The following is a 23,478-nucleotide window of genomic DNA, read 5'->3' as shown; positions in this document are numbered from 1 at the left end:
TTAATCTTTGATAAATATACTTTATAATTTAACTTTTTATAGGGACACAGCACAGTAACTCCACCTGATCGTAAATGGTGTCGGATCCAATAGAATGTCAACTGACGAGATATGATTACTCCGCGACAGTCGTCACAATTATGCCGGCCTATTGGAACCGGATATACTCAAGCTAATCCCGGAACGCGACACAGTTAGGTACCAGAGCCACTATGGCGGGTTTTAATACCTTTTGTGGCTGGTGGGAGGACGCTTCTCGTCCGACCGGATAGCGACCACCGTACCCAAGGCGCTTACACCCGCCATAGTGGCACACTTATGTGTGTCGCGTTCCGTGGTCAGCCTGGGTATATCCGGTTTTCTTAGGACCGGCACTGGCATGCCGGTCGGGGGGGGGGGGGACATTGACAGATGGTGTGCTGTCGGTGTCACCTACCTACGTCTTGCCGGGCGACGTGCTAGTGCCCTGCCTTTTCTTACCTTTTCAATTAACGATTAAAACGTTTAAAGAAACAACACTATACACTTTTTAAAGAACACAACTAAACAAATTATTAACGACATACACAAATTTCAAAAGACTCACACTACTCACGTTTAAAGATTTAACCTCTTACTTTGGAAAGAATACCCTGGATTTCTCATCGGAATCCAAACATTTTAAGCACTCTATGTGATACCAGGCCGACTGGGTCGGCCGTCTGGTAGGAGGAGATTGGCGTCCACCTTCCGCTGGACGGCACCTCCCATGGGCGTGCCACTATGTTGAAAGAATGCCCTTAAAATTTTAAACACTTTCATTAGTGACCCCTATAGATATTAAATGGCTGATTGGGCTGTCCGTCTGGTGAGGGGAGACTGGCGTCCACCCCCTCGCCGGACGGCATCCTAACGTTGCGCCATCACACTAGAACTCATAAACATACACTTTTAAACACTGCTCGCAGCGATACTAACAAATTATTAAAAGAAAGCTAAACACTCATATCACTATTAGTGGTAAATCAAAATTCCCAATTTATTCTACTAAAAAACTTAAACCAATCAATCGATCAACAACAACAAAACAGAACTCATATAAACACTACCCACTCACCACTAATATAACCTACAGTATAGGCAATCCTTCTCCCATCCTTATTTCCTTCCCCAATTCCCCTATTTCCCCTCCCAAACTCCCTTGGCCCCCGCAGTCGTTAAGCCGGGGGGTTCGAAGTATCCCATTCGCTCGTCCCCCCGGTGTTGACTGTGGGGTCTGTCTAAAAAAAAAAAAAAAATACCTTTTGTGCGGTGGTTGCTATCCGGGTGGATATAAAATATATTCTACCACCAGCGAAGTTATATCTATTAATTTATGTATCTGTAGGGTCCGTAGAACATAATGACCGAAAGCTGCCAGTATTACAAGGTGGTAGCCTCAGGAAAGCCGGCGCGCTAACCGTATTTTTAGGAGCTATCTATTCAAAATTTATAAAATAAATAGAAAATTAAATATCATATTTCTACAATATTGTTATCTTTAGTATGTTTTTTTTTATATTGTTTATAAATTTATTTTTTATTCGTTAATCTGCATATTCCCGTCTGTAACTCATGCGCCGTAAATGTATATAAGTGTGGGCTAATGTATTTTGCTTTGTTAGCCACTGCGACATTCTTCAATTAAAAGCACTGGTTAAATTGAAGATGATTTATTGGTTGTAACACGGGGTACCCCAAAAGCTATTAAACACACACATTACACACACACACACATTTGTACACAACAGGCAGCGTCTCTCGCTCCTTATAAGTCTCATTTACACCACAATTAGCTGACACATCATTCATATTTACATTGTCACTACAGAAGGAATGTTCCAAGCCGTTTGTAGAGGGGAGGGCTTTCACAATAAATCTCAGAGTGAAGTACATTACGCAGCATTAGAGAGTATTTATTATTTACTATTCATTTTACACCGACAATGAAAACATTGTACTTAAGTTTAAAAAAAATAAAGGCAGACGAGGTACAGTTGGGGTACTTAGAAATTAAAACATTTAAAGCACCTGCTCGTAATGAGATATACGAGTAAAAACATTTGGAGATATATAGCATCACGCCTATATTCCATAAGGGTACACAGATACAATAAATTTCCATTTGATCCTATTTTGGCGCACACTGACTGAAGTTTGACGCGGTCGACCCCTATCGATAAATATCGTAATCTTTTTGCAGAGACCACGGATGTGGATATACGAGTGTATTATAAAATCTATGAGTACGAAACTCTTCTGGACTCGTCGAACATGACCGAGCAAGAGTGGATAAAGATCGCGCAAGACGTTAAGGTGATACTCTCAATATATTTCATTGATGCTTTAATATATTTATAACATAAGTGTAACTACTGGACATGATAAGACTTAATATCTCATGTCTCAGGATAGTGCGTAGAGGAATATCAAACAATACTTTGTAATTCAAGGTGTTGGATAGTATTTCTACTGTTTATGGGCGGTCGTATCGCTTACTATCAGGCGAACGACGAGCTCGTATCGTCATTCAAAGTAGGAAAAAAGGATAAATTTTATTGTTCCTTTACAAACTAACTATAGGATAATGAATTAGTATTACTATTTTTGCCTTCAAACAGCATTTTTCTTATACGTATTTTTTAAATTTTTCGTTTGTGTCAAAGTTCGGATGAGTGAAGTGCACATTAGTAATTTCGATTATAAAAATAGGTAATTAGAAAAATAGGTCTTTTCATGTTATTGATGTGATGTGCAACTTTTTTTGTATACTAAACTGCATTTGCCCGATCAATGATTATTAAAAAAAACGACATGTTTTCGCTGATCTAATTTATAAAATGTATTCTAGATTTATTATGAGGAATACGAAGGCTTCGTCATACTGCACGGTACTGATACATTGTGTTACACCGCCTCGGCACTGTCCTTCATGTTCGAGAACTTGGGGAAGGCTGTAGTGCTGACTGGATCTCAGGTATATTAACTAATTAAACTGGAATGAATTCTGGGGAATTGCTTGTATCATTATCTCCTTCAAGATATTTCTAGAATGCTCTTTAATCCGGACACGGTAACAGCGCCACCTATCGGGTTGAAAATTAGCCTACAGTCCTAGCTGAAAGTAACAAAACCCCTATAAACATTTTCATTGAAATCAGTTAGGTGATGTTGGAGATTAGCGTTTACAAAAATTATTTTCATATTATCACCCAAATTTCCCATTTTTCCCTAGTTTTCATGTTGATTTTTCAATATTGTTCTTTGATACATACATACATACATAACATCACGCATTTATCCCCGAAGGGGTATGCAGAGGCGCAACTAGGGCACCCACTTTTCGCCAAGTATGTTCCGTCCCATGATGTGATAGGGGGCGAGCCTATCGCCCCCTATCACATCATGGGACGTAAAGTGTAGTTCTTTGATATAAACCTAATAATTAGGAACACATACAAAGGAATCAGTCAATTCAGTCGAACTGTTCTCAAGTGATAACCTTACATGTGGCAACTGATTTTTATTGATATAAATTATCAAATTCTTTTGAAGATGACTACAGTTTTATTCCAGATTCCTATCTTCGACCCTCGTAGTGATGGAGTGGATAATTTCGTCTCGTCGCTTCTCATTGCGGGTGCGATCAGTGTGCCTGAGGTCACCATTTTCTTCGACAAAAAATTGTATAGAGGAAACAGGTAATATATGTCTGCGTTAGATCGCCAGAGTTATTGTTAGGTAGATCCATGACGTCACCACGGTGAAAAAAATTTTGGCGAAGCGCCTGATAAAATTATATTAGTTGTATTTGATAAAAGTTATTTTATAGTTGTACATATTTAAGAATATAATATTTATTTTTCCATTTAAGACTACATGGTGTGTAACGGATTCTTTGTTTTACCATTGTCAGACTAACAAGCCCGTCTTACGGATGGTCTCACGTTTGTTAGTCTGACAAGGGTCGTTTTATATAAACACACCGGACTTTGAGATGAGCGCTGTAGGCGCTTGCAACCCTTGAAAATTAAGCGACCATGCTGAGGGCAACCCACTAACGGGTTACGAACCTCGGATCAGAACGGTCACTGTAAGAGGATGAAACATCAAAGATTCTGGATGCGCGTAGTCATAGTGAACTAAGAATCTAACCATTACCGTATTCGTCTGCATGCAGGCCGGAACTATTAGAAGGGGCAGAGGGACGGGGAACGCGGCCAGGGCCTCGGCGGCGAGGACCGAACTGCGGTCTTGTGGAGTATAAGAGTTTCAGGAACTCGATTTTACGACGAATAGCCAGAGTGATTTATTATTTACTAACTAATATACGGAACGCTGTTGCCGCATAAGCAATTATTGTGAAATCGTTTGTAGCCGGCAAACGTAATTAAAACAGTAGTGAGACTACTTTGAAACTCTTTCATTACGTGAGCGCCACTATTTCTAAGCTAATTTTACTAAGTAAACGTCTATCAACAATTTTATTCCATAATTTGCTATCTCTTCTATTTAATTATCATATCTACTATATTACCCTTGTACAGGACTCGCAAAATCTCCGCTACACATCTCCACGCTTTCGACTCGCCGAACTGCGTCCCGATCGTCGAGGTTGGACTTGACTTGCAAGTGAACAAGGCAGCCATCTTCAAACCCAGCACCATTGAGAAGTTCAACCTGCATGCCAATATGTCTAAGAACGTTGGCTTGTTGAGAATCTTTCCTAACATCAGCTCGTCTGTCATTAAGGCCTTCTGCCAGCCCCCTATTGAAGGTGAGAAGGGATTTAGACCAAATGACGTGAACTTTAGCAGTAAACATAACACGTTGAACTAGAAAAAGATATAATAATTTGATTTATATATTACACATTCCTTCTAGATATAATCGGTTACCATTGGCATATAAGACTGTCTCAATTTCTTACATATTATAGCTGATTAGCCATTTGTCCTTCTATTGCTCGAACCTTCGAGTGTATTTACTGCCTATAACTATTTAAGTATTCATATTTTATTTTTAACTGTTTTAAATGATGAGACGAGCTTTCCTTTCGCCTAATAGTAAGCGATACGACCGCCTATATACAGTAGAAACATCATCCGACACCTTGAATTACAAAGTATTGTTTGGTATTCCACTGCGCTCGCCATCCTGAGACATGAGATGTTAAGTCTTATTATGTCCAGTAGTTACACTGGCTACAATGTTCTTTAAACCGAAACATAACAATGGCTGAACATTTCTACTTGGCGGCAGAAATAGACATTGCGATGTGTATTTATTCCTTAATAATGTTTAATTATTGGCAATATTAGGCATAACTATTCCATGCTAAACACAATCGATTTGCGAACTACTGTTTTATCTCTAGGTGTGGTGTTGGAGTGCTACGGATCTGGTAATATCCCTTCCAATAGACAAGATATCCTTGACGTGATCGCCGAGGCGGTGAGCAGGGGCGTTCTGATGGTCATTATCACTCAATGCAACACTGGAAGCGTGTCTGCCGTCTATGAAACTGGACAAGTTAGTACCATACGTTGTATCAATGTTGGTTATACTGCTGTAGTTATTTGGTCTGCATAGCTAGTTTTTTTTTTTGCTAGATCTAGATAGCCTGTCTGGTTACTACCAACTACGTCTGCTGGCGAGATGATGGTTTCATATTTGAAAAGGATACTCCAATTATTTTACTAATAATGCGAAAGTTTTTGAAGTTATTTGGATGATACCAATAAACGCAGAACAGCTGAACTGATAGGAATCATAAGTATGGTTACTTTTCATCCAAACATTGTTTTTTTATGCAGACGTATGATTTACATTATTTATAAAGTATGAGCCGCGTGCATAACTGAAGATTTTATAGCGAAAGACTGAATCGCCAGAATTTTGTGGATGATCATCACAACTTATAAACAGTTCCAATGTTAGCAAGGCCATATTCAACAGAGGATATTGAAAATGAAAACAAACCTAGAAAATTTCATTTAATTATAACCATTTTAGATACATGGTCTTATTTATTGTAATTTTACAGCTTATCGCCAAATACGGTGTTGTGTCTGGCTATGACATGACACCTGAAGCGGCCCTCACCAAACTGTCTTACGTGTTGACCAAGACTGAACTGAGTTATAAGGAAAAGACTCAGGTAAGGCAATTCTAGTTCAATTTGTCCAAATCACTCTTCGACCAGTATTCTAGCGTTTAGGAGCTCATGTGAGATTCTTTTTTCATGATTGATGATCAAAAGTCATAAAATCAAGATGAGCATGCCGTTCATATTCTGCACTTTACACCTGACAAATCGTAATTTTTTTGTCTACTTAGTTCTAGCAAGCGATTACCCAAAATTTCGTCCTGGGGTCGTATGCAAGAAGTTTTCATACAATCTTTAATGCTAATGTTATGTATGAGAATGGCGATTTTAATACATTTTTTCTCTTTTTTATTAGCAATTTTAGAAAGGTATCTGTACTACGGCCCTTGGTCTGGTAACGTTAAAGCCTTTCAGGGTCTAGGCCCAGGCCTGGTAATCAGTATAGTCCTCAATTTCTAACCTTTCATGATAAATTTGTTTACCAAATATGTGATCAACGCATCCCTTCCGCTTCGAAATTATTTCCTATTTTTTTCACAGGTTACTCATTGATTTGAAGTATTGTATTACCTCAAATATTCCGCTATTTTTAACTGAATTCGAAAAAAGGTTATCGATTCGACGCGAATGTTTTTTTGTATGTCTAAAGTTCGACTATTTTAATGTTATTGTATTGGTTTTAGATGATGGAGCGAAATATTCGCGGAGAGCTCACAAACATGACATCAATGGTTATTGAGGTAGGTGATACGAAAAATTAACATGCTATAATTAATTGTATACATGCAATGAATGGTTTCAAATCTCAAACGTGCCAATTATAGCCTCTAAACAAATTTTCATAAAGTAACATATGATATAATATAAATAATAGTAGCTAAGAGTAACATTTTTCAAAAGGGAACCCGACATACTGGCACTACTAATATGCATAAATGGGTCTGCAAACCGTTCCAATGAAAATTAAATTTTACATAAGTTACGAAAGGGAAGCCGGTAGGAATCTGGTTATATGGATCCTTCGTCACTGGGCCTTATTCCGTCTATTGGGATATATCCATCCTTTGTCATTAGGGCGTTGTAATCGAAAGACAGTTTTGACAGCCGTGGAGAAAAAATAATAATAATATCCTCTATTTACCTATACGACTTTCAAAACTGTGCTTTAATTAGAAGGCTCGTAATAGGGGACCGGACTCATTTTTGTTCTTTATTATTATCAAATATTTACGTTATATAAATTATAACACAGAAAAAGTTATTTAAATCCCGTAAAAAATCAACAATTTATAAGTCTTTTAATTTCGGTAGAAGGGGTAAGTAACAAGAAACAGAAAAGAGGCGCAATACCCACGTGTGACGTCATCGGGCATTACGACGCGTGCGAAAGAAAGAGATGAAGCGATATCCCCACTTCGCGCCCACTTCGGCACATAGTAATATTTGAAATATGAAATACTGGCTCATTTTTTAACCAATTTTAATGCAGTTTTCGCAGGAGGGTTTCTTTTTCGTATTATCAACCATTTCATATAGAATAATGTACAAAATCGAACACAGGCCGGTCCCCTATTGTTAAAACACGGATTCGCCCGCGTATACGGAGTAGGGCGCTACAACTAGACAAGCTTTTGGACCTTTTTAAAAACTTATGAATTTTCTGCAACTGGCATCTTGCAATATGGTTTCCGTATGGTATAACAAAGTCTAAATACTTATCGTCGTGTTTGTTATTGTTGACATAATTGTTATCTCGCCAGCGGAAATCGGTGCAAACTGCAAAATATTGTTTCAAGATATACTCTCTAATGAGTATAAACATAAACAAAATGATAGATGGGTGTTATAAAGAGTAAATTGAATCTAAAGCGGTGAAAACGAATGAAATACAACTTAAAACTATTATTAAAGATAATATATAAGTCGATTAACATATTTATTTCACTGATATTTTTTTTATTCGTCCCAATTAATATGTACTACGTACTAGATTTGGCGTTTCGAACATTCACTGTGTTCAACTGATTTGAACTGATATCCATTCAAACCGTTTTTAGTATGGTCAATATTGACAGCTTGTGGTTGTGTACGAGGTGGCGCTCATGATATAAGAACTCGAGTCTAAGTGTAATAAATAGGTATATAACAGAGACGTTTTGGTTGCCATTTTATAGAATATACGTCAATGTTTGCTCCTAATTTCAATTTTATATTTAGTATGTAGAAGTCATGTACTGTAGTTTATACCTTAAACTGATTTTGAAAAGAGCAACACCAGAGTTTTTTGCCCGTTCTTATCTGGTGAGAACTGCTTTCCGAACTGGTGGTAGAGTTATTATTGACGGAATCTAAATAATGTATTACATTTTACAGGTTCAAGTAAATTATTTCATTTCATTTCAGTAACGTCTCAAATGGTAATTAATGCGTACGTGACCTATTTCTTTAACCAAAACGCAAAATAAACGTTAACTCTTGCTAGAAATATAAATTTGTTGCAAAATAATATTACGTATCTAAATTATCTACTATTTATATATTATATAACGTATATACTCTATACTAAACTATTCGCATGAGGAAACATATTATTGTCATTCTGGTTTTCCCAACCCGATATGTTTGTTCGACATTAATTATCTCTAAATAACACAACGCGGTTATAGTACGTTGCAAATGTGAATGAGATGTCATATCTAATTGATTTGGAGTAAGAAATAGGAGGATATACTAACTTATGAGATGTCATATCTTATTGGTAATTTTGAGTAAGAAATTAGAGGATGTATGCAATTATTTATTAGGTACTAACCTATATTTCGCAACTTCAAACAGAAAATTATTTTAGCATAATTTACTCCTTCTCGTTTTTTAAAAGAAGGCACACGCTCTCAAACTTGCAGCTTAGGAAGCCGAACTTGTAATGCTCTTTGCTGTAACTATTGCAGATCTAAGAATCAAACGAATAGTTTATTTGGAAATAAATTCATGCCAATTTTTTTTTCTAATTTTGTTCACGAAGCAAAAGAATCGCAAAACATACAGCCAAGTAACATAAATATTTTTTTTAGGATCATACCATGAAGGAAGCGCTCGCGTCCAGTCTTAACATCGAGTCGCCGAAAAAAATATTGGAGGTGACAGAGAGGGTGATTTCCTCCCTGCTGCGGTACGGAATCGAACATAGCGACGAACCGATCGTGCACAAGTTGCTAGGTTTGAATCCAATCAATAACAATATGAACGGTGCCAGTGCTAACTTTCAGTGCAAGTTGTGTGGTGCTCTAAATTAGGTTTTGCGATGTTGGCATTGCCGTTTCAAAGTTGGCTAAGTCAAAAATTATGATTTATGAAAGACGGAATAAGGAATTTAATATTTTTTTTGGGGAATAATGTTACGGAAAATCACATGGTTAAAAAATAAAAAAAAATTACACAAAAAAACAACTATGTACTTTCTCGTAACTACCGATATAAAGAAACATATATTGCCATAATTTGAAATTGCAATGTTAATTTGTGTTCAGTGCATTCAACATTTTCGGAAATGGTCTGAAATGAGGTCATCATATTAAGGAAACGGTGCTTTTTTCACGAATCCCAGTTATTCACTACAGTTTGCCCTATCACAGACGGGCCATTGCATCTCATATAAAAGCACGCTTTAGCATTTTGGAGATTAATATTGTGGGAATTGCAATATGGCCAGGGACTCGTCATAATATAAAATAGCAAATAAGTTTGACAATATAGTTACGCTAGCTGCACATCTGCTGTCCCTTTGGAGAGTCGGTCGAGTGTGACCTTATTTTTTTTTTGAGTTTATAGAACGAATTGAGAATGAAAAACGATAAATTTTATTTTTTTTTATCTTCTTTGATATGTGATCTAAAATATGATTATATTTGATATGTGAAGTTATACTACTTTGTTAATTGAAGACTACAATATATTGTAGAATAAAATTCAAAGTATCTCTATTCTCCAGTTATAAAGCTTGTTTAAAAAATATTATTACGGTAAAAGTGATGGTGATGTTATATTTTTCTACTTAAGTTAATACTTGAGTAGATTCCAGACTCTGGGCTAATGCCCAGAGTCTGGAATTTTTGCTCGAAATGGACTCTGGGCTAATGCCCAGAGTCTGGAATTTTTGCTCGAAATGGTGATAGGCTCGCCACCTATCATACCATGGGACAGAATACATACGGCGAAAAGTTGTACCAGTTGCGCCTCTGCCTACCCCTTCGGGGATAAAAGGCGTGAGTATATAGTAAGTATAGACTTTAGATATACCTTGCATCTCTATGTACCCCAAAGCAGGTGATAACCAAGGGATTTCTGTTGATCTTAAAATCGACGGTTGAAAGACAAATTGACTTAACGACATTTTTGTTCGAAAATTTAACTAGGTTTAAAAAAACATAGAAAAAAATGCTGATTATAAACATGCATGAAACTTGTATCGCAAAAAATGTCGCTTAAATCAATTAGCCTTTCAACCGTCTATATAACGATAAAAGAATATGATCAGATATCCAGTAAATAATTAAGTTTAGTATCATAGGATAGAAATTAAGGACCAGTACTTATATTGATGGTATGTTAGTTTAGGTGCTTTATGGGAAGTTGCATGCAGGGATATTATGGATATGAAATTTCGGATATGGATACGGATATCGATATAGGAATAAAATTATATTATTTCGGATTATCCGTTAGTTTCGGATAGTTTCGGTTACGGATATTAGATTAAAGTAAAATAAAAATATGTAATACAGTAGGGCGACGATTACTAACTATCGTTCGTCGTCATCGTCGATTATTAATTATCGATGAACTAATTGGGGGACGTGGGTGTTCGGAAAACCTCTGTGATTTAATTTGAAACGAAGTTTCAGTAAAGTAGGGCCACTTTTTGTCACACTGTTTAGTTACATTTTGCAAAATTACCTTCAACTTGATCAAAAAATGACCAAATTAAAGTAAGTACATACTTTGGACGTATTTTGTCCCTATAGATCAATTTAGGAAGTAACACACCACTATTCCATTCGCTTTATTAAATAAGTACCTACTCCTAAATAAAAAAAAAAACTATTTATGAATGAGGTTATATTATGACCAAAAATTACAAACAAACTACATCGCACTCTTAATAAAATAATGACCTATTTCAAAATTGTTAATTTGTGGCAGTCGTCGGAAAACTAATTTTTGGTTCCTACCTTATTTTTTAAAGTTGCTATAAAATTGAGCTTATTAAAGATAGGTAAAAAATGAAACCTATAGCATGTAAAAAAAGGGAAAAACCTAAAAGGTCGCAAACACAAATAGGTTGTTTGACGATTCCTACAAATTTGCAATTTTGGCACGGATCATTATTTTATAAAGAGTGCGATATACAAGATGGCGTGTGAGCGGTGAAACAATAACATGTCGAAACATATTATCCGTAACTTATCCGAAACTTTTTTAACGGATACGGTTACGGTTACGGATATATTTTTATTTCGGATATCCGATATTTTCGGTTACGGTTACGGAGCTCCATAACATCCCTGGTTGCATGTTATCATTGGAATTTAGTATTCAAAACTTTGGCGGTGATTTTGCGAATTTTAAGTTTTTTATAAATTAAAACGTTTTTATTTAAGTGTACGTAATTATAGAATGTAATAGGTTTGAGTATTATTATTGGTTAATTAAATGAAAAAATACGTATTAGGACATACAAATATGTTGTACTTAATTGTAAAAACAAAAAAATGCTTGCCGAAATTTTAAAACCGCCTTTAAGATTTTAAAATTCCACATCTTTATATGTTCAGTTTTTCTAGAAATATCGTCAATTTAAAATCATGTTACCAATATATTATTGTACGCAGTTTTTCAATAAAGCGGTTATTTGATTATTTTTTAGTAGAGATGTACCGACTAGTCGACGACTAGTCTGTAAAGCCGATTATTCGGCCACTTTCGTAGTCGGCTTCTATCCCACTGCCTACTTTGTATGTATTTTAATTGAACTCTTTTACTTTAACAAACAATGTTTTTTACACAAAAACACCGCTTTGACCTGTGCGAAAGTAAAAATCAAGAAATAAAGTAAAGTAAACAGAAATGTTGTAATACGTTTGCAGGCGGCGGTTGTGACTTGAGCGCGAATCAGGTATAAACAAAGCATCACGGAAATTATCGAGTACTCCCAATATCGTGATCGACTTGGTCGACTAGTCGGTCAAAATCGTAGTCGGCACATCTCTAGTATTTAGTTAAGTTTCAAATATCGTCTAGTAGGTAGGTACCACCTATTGACAATAAAGTAAAAAAATAAGGTTGTGTTCAGACGGTATAGGTTACGCTTGGTTTCACACAAAATGAATGTAATTTACTTATCTGGTGTTATAAAACTTAATAAAATCTGGCTTGTAACATTTCAGCACCTGAATGCTTTAAGAATAAGGTTACATTTCTATTATTTATTTTTATTATTTTTTTTATGAGTCGAAAACAATACGGTTTTACTCACGTACTATGAGTCGGAATCGCCGACCAGTTTCGACTTATTAAGTAGGTCATCCTCAGGGGCGAGTGCTAAGAGGACGTCGCGTCGCGGAGGCCTCTCGATCACTGTCAGCCACCCGCGCACGCGCCGCCGCCCGCCTAGCGGCACATAAAGCACGGCTCCAAGATTGGGGTGGAGGTGGTTCAGAGGGTTCCGAAGATGTCACATCTGCTTAATCATGCGAAGCTACCGGTGCATGTAGAACACTTGTGTGTGGTACCATGCGGCTGCGGCAAAAGCTACATAGGTGAGACAGGACGCAACGTGGCTACTAGGCTGACTGAACCTATTCGGTATTTGAAGAAATTGGACAGGAATGGCTCTGCGATCGCTGAGCATTTGATAAGACCAAAGTATTGGCTAGAGAAAAGTCTTTCGACCCGCGTAAAATACGTGAGACCATAGAAATAAACAAACGTCCGAATTTCAATCGTGACGCATGCTGGACGTTGCCGACTACTTGGAGACCGATTCCTCAAGCTGTACATACATGTACTAACAGTCCTACACGAGGAGCCGACACAGTTCGGTACACACAAGTGTTCTACATGCACCGGTAGCTTCGCATGATTAAGCAGATGTGACATCTTCGGAATCCTCTGAAGCACCCCCACCCCAATCTTGGAGCCGTGCTTTATGTGCCGCTAGGCGGGCGGCGGCGCGTGCGCGGGTGGCTGACAGTGATCGAGAGGCCTCCGCGACGCGACGTCCTCTTAGCACTCGCCCCTGAGGATGACCTACTTAATAGGTCGAAACTGGTCGGCGATTCCGACTACATAGTACGTGAGTAAAACCGTATTGTTTTCGACTAATTTAATATGTCTCGCGTAAGTTTTAATAAAATTATTATTTTTTTAATGCCTCGCTGGCTTGTTACATTTTTTACATTTGATATTACGTGCTAAACTTATATATACTTACATTTTTAACTACCTAATTTACATAATATTATATTTTGTATTCCATAAAACATACAACTAATATTTGTGGCTTGTGGTAGGATATATTTTGTATCCACCCGCATAGCGATCTTACATAAGGTGTAAAACACATTATTGTCTACGTAAGTGTTGCCGGGAATCAGCCTGTATACATCTGGTTCAAACAGGCATAATTGTATCGACTTGCAAGAGGTATCTCCTCTCGTTAGTCGACAATCTATACGAACCCTATTCCACTTACCATCAGGTTTAAAGGGGTCATTTAATTAAAAATAAATTTAATTAATAAATTTACATTTATATAAAAATAAATTTGTGCTTAACTTAAGGCGATACCTCAAGGTCCATTTCAATACATTTTGTTTCGGCTTTAATCTGGGTAACTAAACAAGTATTGGCAAGTAAAGAATTTAAATTCACGTCTAGTTAGTGATTAGTTCTCGTAGTTGAAAGAAAAATGTAAAAATAATTAATAATCATGGATATTTCGGCCTTTAAAATTTCGTCATATTAAATTTTAAAGGCCGAAATATCCATGATTATTAATTATTTTTACGTTTTTTCAACTGCGAGAACTAATCACTAACTAGACGTGAATTTAAATTCTTTACTTGCCAATACTTGTTTAGTTACCCAGATTAAAGCCGAAACAAAATGTATGAAAATGGACCTTGAGCTACCACCTTAATATAATATTTTGAATTCCATATAACACGAATAGCTATATTTTAGCCTTAGATTTGTAAGTAGTGTATTATGTTTTGTATTCACTCATTCGTCTACCCTATATACTATAACTATTATATGTTATACAGCTACTTACATGATAAAATTTGAAAATATAATGGCAAAATAATAAATGGTTTTTATTTTGTGTCTCATCAGTCAACGACATTAGTGAGGATACGTAGTGTACTTACATCTTCCATAATAAAACAACTAGAAAAAAAAAACAAAATATTGTGATTTACATTACTTTTCACATTGATATTATAATACGGGTGCTTTTTTTTCTCTCTTTGGCACGGCGCGGTTTGCACATACTGGTGGTTAATAAAATAGAAATCCATGAAATTCGAGATTAGAATACTTTATTTAATGATGGCAATTTTTTTTTTAATTTTGTATACCGAAATGGGGTCATTCCTTCCTATTCGTGTAACTAATCATGTAGCTCCTACATTTGCTTGGTTTAACGATTATTGTAAATCTACAGAAAAAATTCAGAATATTTTGACTTACATCCTATAATACTTTACATGTCGCGTGATTAATAAAACAGAAATATGAAATTCGAGGTTAACATATTTGATGATGCAATTTTTTATTATTATCATACTTTCGCGAAAGATTAAAAAAGCGATCGAGATCTTTCTTAAAAACAACAGTATATCAATAAAGTTAAAGTTGGTTATCCAAGTTGTTATCATTTCGTCAGATATGGGTGCAGACGTGAACGCTCAGGATTCTGAAGGAAGGACTCCGCTCCATGAAGCGATACTGAGAGGTTACGTGCCTATAGTCGAGATGTTGCTCAAGAATGGCGCCAACGTGCATTATAAAACAAGGTAAGAAAAATAGGTATAATCAGCCATAAAAGTAGCTGAATAATGGAAGTTTTGTTCTTATAATGTATTTTATTATTGGGTCTGAAATTCCACCTTTGGATAAAAGTCCCTAAATAAAAATAGAATAAACAAATATATATTTCGTTATATTATACTACAATAAATGGTACCGTTTTTTTGTTTCATTTACAGGATTGGCGAGTGTCCTCTAATGACAGCGGTGCACTGCGACGACCCCATCACCATCGAACTCCTGATGAAATGCGGCGCTCACTTCACCAGCGCGGACCGCAAACAGATCGCGGAGATGGTGAACCTGGCCACCAGGAACGGGGCGGTCAAGCGGCTGGAGTCCCTCAAACTGGCTGGAGCTGATCTGAATATCAAGGACGAGTTGCACCAAACGCCTTTGCATAAGGTTCGATGCTTAGGTTTTTGCTTAATTGTTAAAACTTTTAAGATACTGACAGGATAGTTTTAATTGTTTAACGGGTGGTCTTTTAAATGTGAGAGTCCGCCTGGGTAGGTACCACCGCAATGTCTATTTGCCGCCAAGCAGCAGTATGATAAAGTCTAATTAAGTTGTATTGTTTGGTATTCCACTGCTTTCGCCATCCTGAGTCATAAGTCCTATTATGACTAGTTATACTGACTTACAATGTTTTTCAAGCCGGAACACAACAGTGACTACACACTGCTGCTTGGCGGCAGAAATAGACATTGCGGTGGTACCTACCCAGGCGGACTTATGAAAGAACTACCACCAGTAGTTATTTTATCACTCAAGCCTTGGCACTCGCTTACTCATTTATAGTTTCTAGCTCCAATCTCCGTTCATTCATCGGCGGAGACAAGTTCTTATTTGACAACTAATACCTACTTCTAATCCTTCGATGCCTAAATTGTTTTTTATCTTCAGGCCGTGCTGTGCAACTGTCCCGAAGTCGCTTATTACTTGATCGCGAACGGTTGTGCGACGGACAAGCCTGATATACTAGGCAACACTCCGGAAGACTACGCGGAGAAATTGGACAGAGAAGCATTTATTGAAGTATTAAGGAAGAAAGTTTGAACGAAATACTTTTTAAAAGTATTTTTTAATTATCGGTAAATGCTGTTGAAACAGACATTTCGCCATTTTAGTTATTATAAATTGGTCTAAAATTTTGTTCGGAACGCTTTTATAATAAGTCTAGTATTCATAAAGCGCTTACATAGTACCTCAAAATTAAATTTTATTTAATACTTATTTATTTATGCGCAAGTAGAGTTCAATTCATGTTGATGTAGAGTCGGATAGACGTCTAGCATTATATATTTACACGTTATAGTGAATTGAACTGTATGACTATTACTGTAATTTATAAACTTGTGTAGCAAATATGAAGACGTTTGGGGACGCTTACCAATACTACGACAATGTAAATTGGGCCTAAAAGTCAATTAATATTTTTTTAAGAAATTATTCCTAAATCTTTGCATAGCCTCACCGATTACTCGTGCTTCGATACGTATGGAACGAATCGCTCAAGGGTGTTTGTTCGGTGAAGGGCCTTAATTTCGTGCACATGCTTATATAACTCGGATAGTTAATACTCACACCCACAACATATTTTAGACAATTTGGAATCTATTGACATATTTTCATTTCTGCTAGTTTATACTTAGCTTTATAGGTCTCTAACAAGAATCTGATTTGGATCTGCTGTGAATTATATGGTATTATTTGCATTTAATTAATTCAAATAAATTTTAAAATTATGTTTTTGTTTTATTTCCCTTTCATAAAGCCGGACTCTGTTTTAGTAAATTTTCTTTATTTGGATATTAGTGGCGTCAATAAAAATACACTTAGATGTAAATAATTTAATTAATCGTAAAAAACAATAAAAAATAGAACAATAGGGTCCATTTTGGATCCCAAATTAACCTCATGGCCGGTGGGGCACCCAACCAATAAATGAGGCGATAACAAATCATGTCCTAGGCTGTGAACCACTTATTAGCGGGAATTTGAACCATAACTTCATGAGACTATGTTTCTAACTTCCGCAATAAAAGGGAAAACTACATTCAGCATTAGCAACACATGCTTTAGTATGCCGTAATAAATAAATAATAAAAAAAAAATAGTGAATACAGTTATTTATAAAGAGTTTCTGATAGAAGGCACGAAAACTGCAAGGTTATTTAGCAATACAGTAACGTGCTGATCGCTTAGTGGACAAGGGCCATACGAGACGCAATCTCGACCATTCTTCCCAGACAACATCGCGTCTTCTACTGCTGTTGAGTTAATCATTGTAGACAATAACTTGTTGCTGAAAAAGAATAGTTAAAATATTTTAAAATAATAATTATAGAATCTAAATTTAAATAAATTACACCCATTTCTTAAATATCATGCGACTTTGTGATAAGGTAATCGCATTCGAAAAGTTTGGTAGTCAAAAAGTAAAGAGGTCTCTTAGTTTATTAACAGCATTATTTATTTTTATTTATTACACTTTATACACAAAGGTATAAAGGCAGACTAAATTCCGAAATCATTGTCTACGAGTCAACCTTAAGGTTGTGCAGAGACTAAAGAAGGTAAGATAATATTGTATATTGAGACATCATGCGTAGCGTGGGGTTTTGTAAAACAATTTGCTGGGCGAATAATAAAAACTACACCTAAGATTTGCGATGACCTAAGACGACGCTGGATGAGGAGAGCGGAGGACCGAACAGCGTGGCGCGCTTTAGGGGAGGCCTATGTTCAGCAGTAGACAGCTGAAGGCTGATGATGATGATGATGATGAAGATTTGCGAGGACCCATAGTAAAAACTAAGCTGAAGATTTTTTTGAATTTGCTTGAAAGAGTATCTTATCCAACTCTACAGTGGACTGTGTCGGGATAAGACGGTGTAATCAAACTTCTGCATTCTCTGATACTCTGATATCAGTTAATAACTAACAATTTAGCGGTCACTCGACAGCTTTTATCGCTTTTATACTTTTCTGGGGAATGTAATATCAAACTTGATAAGGGTATTTTTGTACCTCCAACAGACTGAATTAAAGGCAAGTGGAAGATGAAAAGAAGTGGGAAGGTTTCTTACCTTGCTATTCTTCTCAGAACCTTAAAAGAGTCTATGTAATCTCTCTGGGCCGTCCAGCAGGCGATCCTTAATGCGCACCCTCGAAGACTGCGCTTGTCTGATATTACATCACTGGCGAAGGTTATTAGCGAATCTGCTCCAAACTCTGTGCTCTCCAGAACTACGGGTGAGGAAAGTATATCTTAAAAAAATATATTGGCATCAATCAAGGTAAAGCACTTAATCGGTTTAAAACTTTTAATAACCTTAGAATTAATCAGATATCGATCAGAATATTATATCATCAAACAGGATCGATTATATCTACCTTATTCACAATTATATTGATGATGAGAGATGATTTTTTGAAAAAAATATCTCAGTGTGTTTTATGAAGTAAATGAATTAGTACACTACTTTGAATTTAACTAAAAATCATTTAAAAATTTACTCATAAAGTGTTGTGAAATAATGAAAAAAGGTGATGTACTTAATTGTGTACCCGCAATCATCGTTAACTTAGGCAATCGTTAAATTTTTAATAGAATTGATCCCGTAATTATTTGTGTTACAACCACAGAGTTGCAGTACGAAAAAGGTAAAACTCAGATTATAATTATTAGTCAAACGATAAAACCTCAACAACTAAGAAATTCCAAATTCAAATATACACGGCCGTCAACAATATGTCAGTTGGATAAATGTTGGTCATGCAATAATTGGGACTTTCGGGTTACAAAATAAAATTTTCTGTGTCCATAGTAATGAACATCTCCATTTAGGGCCGCGCCGGAAATAAAAAACTGCAGTAAGTATATTTTATTTGTCGAATGTAATAAGTTTAATAATTTTCTTGCTCGAGCAATTCTTGCGAATTCTAAGCCGTTTAGTTACATACTGCTATATAATTCATAAAATGCGAGTACAACTTAATTCATTTATGGACTACATAATTGGAAAATTAATGAGTGCCTTTTTACATAAAATATTATATATACCTTAATGGCTGTGTTGAATAAAACGTTGAACAACGCAATTTTCTTATAGAAGATCAGTGTGCATCGTGTTAAACAGAATCCCTTGGTCTCTGCAGGTCATGGAGCAAATGTACCTGATAGAGATATTCATTGACAAAGTGACCATATTCGCATCAGAAGAAGATGAAAAAAGTGGAGCGAACAAGAATCTGATTATAAAAATAAAATTTGGCCCTAAAGTGCAGTTTATCATTAAAGAGGGTCAAATGTCCCGTAACGATGATAAAAAAGACGATATTATTGACTGTGACGACCGAGGCCGCAGAAAATGGACACGAACTATTAGAGTTGGGAAGTCATATCTCTTCCCATCATATCCTGATACGGTAATGATGATTTTAAACAAGTTCCCACTAGAAATCGAAGTGTGGAACGACGATGATACTGAGATAGAGATTTTCGTAGGAGTCGGCACTATGTACTGGGAAACGCAGTTCTTCCACATGTTGAAAGAAACTACAGAGGCCAATAAAAACCACGAGCCATTAGCAATCAAGCAAGTTACTCCACTTTTTGGCGAATGTTACTGCAAGCAAATAGGCGAGATCGCCTTCATTTTACGATTAAGCGCATTAGGCGAGAGTATCATAACAGAATTTCAGCAGCTAATGAAGAACCCTGATGCTTTTGTGTTTAGGACCAACAAAGCTCCTAGCATGTTCCAGTGTACGAGGATCGAAGGCGACGATCCCAACTTTTGTATGGTGGGTAGTCTCTATGAGACTACTACGCTTGAAGATCCAGAGATAGGCGAAAACGCACAACAAAGAATTGAAATCTGTACAGAGCTTCAGAGCTGCGGCGTTGGGCCGAAAGATGGAAGTCCTGTTTGTGAGCATCAAGGGAAGGATGACGAACCAAAGAAGAAAAAATATCCCATTGATAAAATCAGAATGGGTGACATCACCGGCCCTTGCGGCAATGCAAATTGTCCCTTGGCACATAAAGTTAGGGCTTATATTAGAAATCTGGAGAGTTACAAGGCCGCTGCCGGTTCGGTCACTGGCACTAAGGACGATGCCACGAACAAGGTCTGTGGCGCTTGTTCGTGTAAAGATGATAGATGGCATAGAGAAGACTGTCCGACCAATGAAGCAGCAGGAGGTGCAAAAGCCGTGTGTATGGGATGCGGTGGAGTAGTACCAGCAGGGCAGGTATGCAGTACTGATGACAAACAGGAGGGCGGCCCTGGTGGTACACAGGTTGCTTATGTATTCAGTGTTACCAAAGTACCGAAATTTAAAGAGTCTATGTACGGTAAAGCGTTTACCGTTGAAAATCTGAGTTGCACCGCCTTGTTCCAAGCGGGCCGTGGAGTCGTAAGGTCTGCAAGTGGATACTCTATACGGAAAACAACAGAAGTTCCGGTTCAAACGTTAATAAGTAATCCCCCGTGTCATTCGAACGTCATTCCGCCGCAATTTAAACCATCAACTCGCAGTTTGGGTGTCAACAATCCCTGGGTATATAATGTGGAAACTTTGGACGCCAAGCGTGTATACGAGGTTTATAATTGCACAGAAGTACCTGATGATAAAGACTGTAAATGCAGCCCCCCCAAGCCTACACCGCCGTGCAAAACATTCGACTGTGACTGTATTGCTGAGACTTCTAACATAGCTGCAAGAAAAGCCCACAAGCCTTACTGTCCTTTATATAAACATAAGAATACTTGTCCAGTAACAAGTATGTTACACGAGGAAGAAGAGAAGAAGAAAGTAGAAGATGATGAAGAGGAGAATGAGCCACTGCCTTACGGTCTGCCGCCTATCCAACTGGGCCCATGTCCTGTCCTAGGACGGCCGTGCTCGGTTCCTGATGGTTTTGCTAGAATGTACAAAACCGCAGCGATGGCCCCACAACCACCTAGTTACAGCGATGCAGGAAAAGTTTGCTGTTCCAAAGAATACGAGAGAATAAAGAAGGCAATAAAAGAATACTTGAAGAGCGATAAAGAAAATGATTTTAGGTGCGTTAATAAGTTTAACGTGGATACGGAGAGGCGTTGCTGCGACAAGGAACAGATGTTGATGTCGCTCACAGGGAAGACTTGTTGCGGATCTCACAAAATGGCAATCCAAGAAAAATTCAAAGAAGAGAAGAAGTAACTAACTGAAGTTTTATTTTGTAACCCACAAGCACAACATTAAAACTTTATACAACTAATAATTGTTTTACTTAGAATCGTTGTTTTAGGATATAACAATTTCTTTAAAGCATTTTATGTCTAAAGTGGTTTATGTTTTGATAGAATATCTTTTGAAAACGACTGAACAACTTCAAGATGGGCGACGAAGACGACAGCGATAAAAGGAAGAAAAAGAAGAATGCTTCTAAATACAATTACACTTTTGGTGATTATTACCCAGGTATGATTATATCTTTATTTATTTGGAGAATTAGAATTTGTTTATAAATAGGTATGAAATAAATAGATGTTGTTTAACCGTCATCAAATTATATTTTCAGGGGTGGTTATCGGTCACAAGACATGCGGCTTTTTGAAACCAGGATTACCAGTCCCGGCAAATATGGGCTGGCTGTGGAATGCCTCGGATATACCTGGAATGAAGGTGAGCAAAACGTTTATTCTACAATTTTTTCCTTGCACAGCAAAAACTAATTATGTTGATTTAAATGTTATTTATCTAGCCCAAATATTAAATGCCAATCCAGACAGACATTCGTTTCAGTAGGTCGGAACCATTGTGAAAGCACAGCGACTGGCATCGTTGCTTTTCTGATCATCCCTTTAAGGGTCAGCAGTGATATCATTTACGAAATTTAAAGATGATACAAGTATGTGTCTTTTTGTTGTAGCCACGTCGAGGCTGGCAACCGGGGGTTATCGGCAAAAGTGTAGCCAAGATGATGACGTTCAAATGTCAGCGTGGTGGGCCGGAGAAAGATAAGAATAAAAAACGACCGAAGAGGAAAGGTCACAGACCTGGTGCTGATGTGGGTGGTGGAGATTCTGAACCAGAAGAACCCTTGGACCCCAAGCCAGCGCTCACCGTGCAGAGAAAGGGTGATGTATTCACTATACAGGTAGCGATTGTGATTTTTATTCTATAAGATATGGTATTTGACCTAACATCCAATTCCTCACTTTGTCTAATGTTAATTTATTGCAAATAAATTACATAAAGGTTCGTCCAGATATCAATTGGATTTTGTGGAAAATTTTGTTTTTTGCCAGTAATGACAGCAAGGATTTCCAAATTTGTAAATTATAGATTTATTTTATTTTCAGGTAAATCCACTGAAAGATCTTTCAGAAATTGCACCAAATGAGGATCCCTACGTCGACTGCGATCCGCTAGTCTTCAAAATCATCAAAAAACGTAGTCCAGAAGAGCAGGCGAAAGTAGAAGCTCGGAAGATGGTGAAAGTCAAGAAACAGCGAGACGCAGAGATCAGAAAAGCGTTGGCCGAAGCTGTAGAAGACATTTGCAAGTGTGCCTACATGGACGTCTACTGTAACGACCTATCAGCTATTGATAGGGTGATAGACAGCTGCCCAGCATTCAAAGAGCCGGAATGCCTCTGCCAAGAAGAATCGCTGAGCTCTCTATCAAGCAACGCCACTTGGGATATAGAATACACTCCGCCATTCGGTTGTTTCGACCTTGCTCCCAGAAAGAGGAAGATGTTTATTCACGTGGAGACTCAGTACACGCCAGCTGACGCAGGCATAGTGGAAACGCCGAAGATCAAATGCAAGAAGTCGTGCGCGTCTATGAAACCGAAGAAGAAGATGTCGAAGAAAAGTTGCTGCGGCCCATGTCCATAGCAGTTTGGCATTTTAAATTTTGCCGGTATTGTTGTAAATTTAAGTGAGGTTTGATAAATAAATGAGGAATTACTGCTATTGATAATTTATTTGCTGTTTCATCACAATTTGGTCAAAACTACATTAAGATTATTACACAGATAATTGGCTCATTTATTATATTGACTATTTGTTCTATTAAGGTGCTCCTCGTAGCAAAACTACGCGGAAACCGCATTTTAAGAAGCTATCTATTCGAAATTTATAGAACATATGTATTGAAAAAAATATCATATTTCTGCAATATGTTATCTTAACTTTGGTATTTTTTTAATGTGGATATCGTGTTATTAATTTCACAATAAAATGCTACTCAAATTG

At 37.0% G+C, this 23,478-nt stretch overlaps 2 protein-coding genes across 3 annotated transcripts in view; both read left to right on the top strand.

Annotated features, from left to right (window-relative positions):
- LOC115446816 (L-asparaginase 1) overlaps positions 1-16,965 on the top strand; it is a 29,538-nt gene extending 12,573 nt beyond the window's left edge. The window contains exons 3-13 of the mRNA XM_030173616.2: positions 2,222-2,334; positions 2,870-2,995; positions 3,595-3,719; positions 4,566-4,795; positions 5,396-5,550; positions 6,065-6,178; positions 6,811-6,867; positions 9,199-9,343; positions 15,075-15,204; positions 15,397-15,622; positions 16,124-16,965. Coding sequence (XP_030029476.2) covers positions 2,222-2,334; positions 2,870-2,995; positions 3,595-3,719; positions 4,566-4,795; positions 5,396-5,550; positions 6,065-6,178; positions 6,811-6,867; positions 9,199-9,343; positions 15,075-15,204; positions 15,397-15,622; positions 16,124-16,276 — 1,574 coding nt within the window. The 3' untranslated portion in view covers positions 16,277-16,965. The remainder of the gene's footprint in view (positions 1-2,221; positions 2,335-2,869; positions 2,996-3,594; positions 3,720-4,565; positions 4,796-5,395; positions 5,551-6,064; positions 6,179-6,810; positions 6,868-9,198; positions 9,344-15,074; positions 15,205-15,396; positions 15,623-16,123) is intronic.
- Positions 16,966-18,943: 1,978 nt separating this feature from the next.
- Positions 18,944-23,205, top strand: LOC115446802. Of its 2 annotated transcripts, XM_030173603.2 has the most exons (5): positions 18,944-19,096; positions 21,577-21,694; positions 21,795-21,898; positions 22,146-22,373; positions 22,579-23,205. In XM_030173603.2, exons 2-5 carry the CDS (start codon positions 21,610-21,612, stop codon positions 23,116-23,118), a joined length of 957 nt encoding a protein of 318 aa, XP_030029463.2. In that variant the 5' UTR covers positions 18,944-19,096; positions 21,577-21,609; the 3' UTR covers positions 23,119-23,205. The 2 variants fall into 2 exon arrangements, with proteins under 2 accessions (XP_030029463.2, XP_030029462.2); XM_030173602.2 differs by lacking the exons at positions 21,577-21,694; positions 21,795-21,898; positions 22,146-22,373; positions 22,579-23,205 and adding an exon at positions 19,382-21,491.
- The last annotated feature ends 273 nt before the right edge of the window (positions 23,206-23,478 follow it).

The sequence above is a fragment of the Manduca sexta genome, chromosome 13 (genome assembly GCF_014839805.1).
Source record: "Manduca sexta isolate Smith_Timp_Sample1 chromosome 13, JHU_Msex_v1.0, whole genome shotgun sequence".
Classification (NCBI taxonomy): Eukaryota; Metazoa; Arthropoda; class Insecta; order Lepidoptera; family Sphingidae; genus Manduca; species Manduca sexta.
Note: the sequence above shows the minus strand (reverse complement) of the source record. Positions and strands in the feature narration are given on the sequence as shown.

Coding starts and splice junctions, on each gene's coding strand:
- LOC115446802 (XM_030173602.2), top strand. CDS start 19,385: ATGGAGCAAATGTACCTGATAGAGATATTCATTGACAAAGTGACCATA.